At 55.5% G+C, this 5,009-nt stretch overlaps 2 protein-coding genes across 3 annotated transcripts in view; both read right to left on the reverse strand.

Moving 5' to 3' along the window:
- Positions 1 to 396: 396 nt before the first annotated feature.
- Positions 397 to 1,900, reverse strand: H310_13356. Of its 2 annotated transcripts, XM_008880827.1 has the most exons (5): positions 1,769 to 1,900; positions 1,524 to 1,707; positions 1,234 to 1,472; positions 1,002 to 1,163; positions 397 to 959 (listed from the first exon to the last, which is right to left on the reverse strand). In XM_008880827.1, exons 1-5 carry the CDS (start codon positions 1,787 to 1,789, stop codon positions 681 to 683), a joined length of 885 nt encoding a protein of 294 aa, XP_008879049.1. In that variant the 5' UTR covers positions 1,790 to 1,900; the 3' UTR covers positions 397 to 680. The 2 variants fall into 2 exon arrangements, with proteins under 2 accessions (XP_008879049.1, XP_008879050.1); XM_008880828.1 differs by having other exon boundaries at positions 1,234 to 1,707.
- Positions 1,901 to 4,517: 2,617 nt separating this feature from the next.
- The window catches only part of H310_13357 (serine/threonine protein kinase), a gene marked incomplete at both ends in the record, with an annotated part of 2,751 nt that continues 2,259 nt past the window's right edge, over positions 4,518 to 5,009 (reverse strand). Inside the window, 2 exons of the mRNA XM_008880829.1 lie at positions 4,518 to 4,774; positions 4,820 to 4,991. Coding sequence (XP_008879051.1) covers positions 4,518 to 4,774; positions 4,820 to 4,991 — 429 coding nt within the window. The remainder of the gene's footprint in view (positions 4,775 to 4,819; positions 4,992 to 5,009) is intronic.

A 5,009-nucleotide genomic window follows, 5' to 3' on the forward strand; every position in this document is an offset into this window, starting at 1 on the left:
CCATACCTGTCTTTTGGAGCGTCAACGGAGATCTCCACGAACAGAAATGACGATTTTCTTACGCTGTACCTTTCTGTCCAGGCTCAAAGTCCATTCATTTCAGTTTTTTTACTTTTCTCGGCCTGAACACAACGTCAAGGGTATTTAAAAGAAGCTCCGTGTAGCTTGTTGGCAGCTGCTCCAAGGGTTTCAAACCCTGCTTTGATTGGACAAAAATCAGCAATTTTACGACGAAAATATAAGTGTACCTATCTTCACTGTCCAGCACTGTATTCCGGTGGAAACTGCGACGTGGCACTGGTTTTTCATGTCACTCCCGCATGCAACACAAACTTCCCACTCGGGTCCAAGTCTGTGTGATGTCGAAACCCGACAAAGTCTCTCACGCGGAAAGACAACACGGTGGGTTACGATTCTCGACTTTGTATGATATTTGACCCACGTCAACTCGTCCGCCACCAATTGCGCTGGCCTACATACTCTACGCTAGTTTCGAGATCTTGAGTGCTGGAAAGGTGACAAGCTGGCAGGTTTGACGGCAGGCTATACACTGACCAAGATGCTACAGCTTGCAACAGAGGACACGCTGCGTTCGACCTGTATGTGGTAGATTCCTGCGCGTAATTCTTATTCTAACGGCGCTGCTTGGCACCTTCCAAGTTGCTTGTGCTTTAAGGTTTTCATGGCAGGCTCAGGTATTCGCCAAGGCGGCCGTTGGCAAACCCGCCCGCTCGGTTCTGCGCATGTTCCAGAGTCCCTGACGCCTTGTCCTCCTTCTCGGGGGAAACGTCTTCTTCGCGGAGCCATTCGTCCGCCGTGTGGTACAGCGACAGTTGGCTGCGTCCAGCCAGTGGGACGTTGGCGAGCGCATCAAAAAAGTGCACATGCCCCGACCGCAAGTACATGACGTGGGATGCCCACTCTTCCATGCCATCAAATACGTGCGACGCCAATATCACCTGCGGTAACAGTCATGTTGGTCGTGATGGCGTGAGGTGTACCGTGGCTTTCAGTGGGCCTTCGCTCTCGCGTCGAAGGAACGCCAGTAGGTTTACGCGCGACACGATATCCAAACTGCCGAGCACTTCATCGAGTACAATAAGTTCGGACGGCCACAACAGCGCCAGGAAGAGTTGCACGCGGCATCGCTGGCCCGTGGATAACTATGCAGTCCTGCGGTCACTCGGTGTCGATTCACTACACAAATGCATGGCGAAGAGGATGAGGGGCTACCTTGTACATGCGCCACGACGTGTCGATGCGGAGGCAGCTGAGCAACTCGCGGCGGCGATCTGGGAAGGTCGTTTGCAAGGCGACCATCATGTCTGCGACAGCAATGTCGGCAGAGTACGCTGCAGCGTGCGAGGCGAATGCAATGGACCGTGTACCCCAGTCGGCCGCTGCCATCGTGCGCTGGAGGTTGAGTCGGGTGTCGCGGAAGCTGTCGCGACGTCCCAATTGCCAGCACATTCCTAGATGGCGCTGAAGTTACATCCGGGATCAACATTACGTCGTCGAGGAACCTGAGGTTGGCAAGTGTTTGCCACCAACGATCTTTAGCAGGGTGCTTTTCCCTGCGCCGTTGCCACCGATCAAGAGAATGCGCTGCCCCTTCTGCAACGAGCAGTTGATGTCCTTGAGCACATGGCCAGCGGTGTAGTCGACGCCGGCGAATTGCTCGATGTATTCGAAATTGAGGTTGTCGAACTGCGCAACAAATAGGGTTAAACATGGGTGAACACGGCAACGAGCCTTCGTCGGAGTGTACCTCGACAGACGCTGCGGGCATGGTAGTGGCAGGGGTGTGTTGAGAGCTGGTCTCCGATATGAAAGTGAACGTCGCGAACTCGGTTTCGGTCACATTGCCGTGGACTTCGGCGCACGTCGCATGGAACAATCCATCGAACTGGACAAAATGCTGCAATGATTCGATAAAAACGATGGATTCTATTTTTGCAGCGAATCCAATTGCTGCATTTCTGAATTTACAACCAATCATATGGATCTATCGAAAAGTGAAAGGAAGTGAACAACTCGGCCACATCAGTCTCCAAAACACGGTGAAAACACAGAAGTACACTAGTGGCATCGATATCGCGAATTGCAAGGACGGATTCTGCTCTAGTTGCCTAGCTGGAAAGCAATGCCGTCTTCCTTTCCCTCAACGGTCATTGACTATGAGTTCTGCACCGTTCAAGGACTTGTCATACTGTCCGACGATGAACTTATCATCGTGATCGAGGCGACACTGCCTGCCTTCGTCGCCGACCGATCGATGCAGTCTTGGAAACGCTGTACTGGCTGCGTCGAGATGCGCCTTGTTCCTGGCTACGGCAGGTGCCTACGTGTCATGTGAGTGTGTCGGAGACCTTTCGGCGTACACCCAGCCAACGACGATGGCACATGCGAGCGCACGTTTCCACCTCGAGTTGCGATTCAACCCTCCAGAGAGCATGCTGCATTCAGGTAGTTCAAAATGCGAACGGCGACGGCAGTGCATAGCTGTTGGTGGATGTGGTAGCGTACGTTATGGTGCATTCGACATTTCAAGTTTGGCGACGACTGGTGCTTGCCAGCAACTCCTGCACAGTGATATCGGACCACGTGCCTTGCTTCGTCGTGTATTCTGTCATCTTTTCAAACAAGTGTATTGTACCCAGCAGACCGTGTGCTCGGTCGGGTGGTCGTGGCGGGCGACCGTATGAGTGGCGAACGAACGACCGCAAGTTTTGTCGCGGTCGGTGAGGGTTGTTGGACAAGCAGCGCATCGCCATCTTGCGATTCCATTCCGGTCAGTCGGGTGAGAAGGACAAGTCGACCCTGAACGACCTTGACGAGAGTCGCCGACTCTGGGAGGCTTTCCCGCCGGACGACGAACGCTCGGGGAACGTTGTCGGTGGAAAACTCGGACAGAACAGCGCCCACGCAAGTACATGCCCATCCCCTGTTAGCCTAAGTATACGCATCACACGAGTAAATGTCGGCGGCGGATACGTATTGCTTGCCTGCAGCACTTTCGGGGGCCAACCATCGGGATGTCCCGACGCCGCCGGCGTCACTTGCCCGAGCTGTTTCGACACGCCGACATCAGACATCATGATGCCTTTCGTGGAGTCCAAGTGGTTGTTTCGTGACTTGGCGTCGCGGTGGATAATGTAGTGGCTGTGGCGGCGAGGGCTCGGACGATGCCGGGTATTTATTCGCCGTCGACAAGGTACATGCAGCTGATCGATGGACGTAGGCAGCAGCGATTCCAGCTCGCCAGGGTCGTGCAAAGCATTCGCGCCGACGAAGATCGACGACAGTGGAGATAGCTATGACGATCAAGGTGCGCAGTGTCGACGGCAGAGTCGCAGCGCATTGTATACTGCTGTGGTCGGGACGAGAACGCAGAAATCGTCAGCATGGATTCGCACAGCGTTGTGAGGGACGCTGCGGACCATTCAAACGAAAGTGGGAACGCCACGTGCATCGTGGCCAACAAAGTACAGGCGCAGCAGTCGGTCGCTGCAAGGCTCACAACGGGTGAAGGAGGACGTACATGCCAGAGATGTGTAAACCAAGCCGCATCGACAAGCTTTGCTTGTCCACTTCCCTGAATGCCCCCCCTACACACGACGGACAGTGGGTACAGCGACCGAAATCGTCGTGGGAATCTTTCCACATGCATAAACGTCTGGTTCAAAGAGATGCCGATGTAATCCCCGATAGCGTCCCAATGCACGGTCCATGGCCGGTTCGAGGAATTCGTACCCGCGACACTGGTGGTGTCGGCTGCCGCGTTATCATGGCACATACGTTGGGCTCCACACTGCACTCCGAAATTCTCGAGCGCTGTGTACTCGCAGCCGTCCGCCATATCGCCGACACATCCATGCAGACACAGCCCCGTCGCCATCGCCACGAGTGATGCCGTATACGGCGGAGACACATCGCGGCGGTGCCACTTGCTGTCGAGTTGATCGCGTTTGTTTACTCTCATGAAAGAGACATTGATTCTCCGAAGAGCTGGTAGTCACCGTCGCCAAGCTAGGGCAAGACGGCGACGGCGCCAAGGACGGATGGCACACGCGGCGCGAGTACACCGAACGTTGATTCATACGTTCTGCGCCGCGACCGGCCTCTGGACCCGCGGACCCAGTAGTATGCTTCATGCAACACGCCGCCCATGAAGCAACGCGCCATCGACGTGGCCCGCGAACACACGTCGGGAATCCATAGCGACTGTAGCCAACGTAAAGATGGACACGGAGCAGGACACGTCCTTCGCGCTTTCATGGAGCGCTGAACCGCACTCCCTCGACGGCGGCGACCAAGGTTATTCTCCGACCAAGTTTCGTCCAAAACCAAGTGAACTTGAAGCGCTGTCCGCTGCTCATGTTACGACCACTGGTATGCGCCACGTCCATCGCGGATGCAATCCCTCCACGTCCTGTTGTCGTCCCTGCGCCGATGGTTCTCCATGCGCACGTGTCGACGTTTGCATTTATGACACCATCGTTGTCACACACTGATGGCTACATCAAGTCCTTGAGGCGATTCCCCACAATAAACGAGAGCTGCATCGCGGTCGGGCGCTGTTCGGGGTCGTGCGCCAAGCACTGCTGGGCCATTTCATAAATCCAGCGCGGGCAGTCGTCTGTGAATGTCGGCTTGATCTGGCCAGACACAACCTTGAGGATGATTGCCGAGTCGACGAGGGGCTGGCCGTTGGTCGGGTTGACTAAATCCACGTACGGGACATGGTGCGTGTCAAACTCGGACAACATCATGCCTACGCACACCATGTCATGTTGTCGCCAGGGCGCGGCCGACGTACCGAGCGAGTAAATGTCGGCCGAGATTGTGTAGCCCAGGTCCTGGAGCACCTCGGGCGCCATCCATCGAAACGTGCCGACGCCCATCGTCATGGTGGCTTGAATGTCCTCTTTGCTCACGCCAAAGTCGGTCAGCTTGGTGCCCTTGGTCGAATCCAACAGCACGTTGCGCGACTTGACGTCGCGGTGGAT

The sequence above is a fragment of the Aphanomyces invadans genome, assembly GCF_000520115.1.
Source record: "Aphanomyces invadans strain NJM9701 unplaced genomic scaffold supercont1.50, whole genome shotgun sequence".
Taxonomy (NCBI): Eukaryota; Oomycota; class Saprolegniomycetes; order Saprolegniales; family Verrucalvaceae; genus Aphanomyces; species Aphanomyces invadans.

What these genes read in the sequence shown, in the direction of transcription:
- H310_13356 (XM_008880827.1), bottom strand. Translation starts at nt 1,789, where the DNA reads ATGCCCGCAGCGTCTGTCGAG. An exon ending in TGCCCGCAGCGTCTGTCGAG is followed by an intron (nt 1,708 to 1,768) that starts GTACACTCCGAC and finishes TTTGTTGCGCAG; the next exon opens with TTCGACAACCTCAATTTCGA. An exon ending in AAGGCCCACTGAAAGCCACG is followed by an intron (nt 960 to 1,001) that starts GTACACCTCACG and finishes CTGTTACCGCAG; the next exon opens with GTGATATTGGCGTCGCACGT.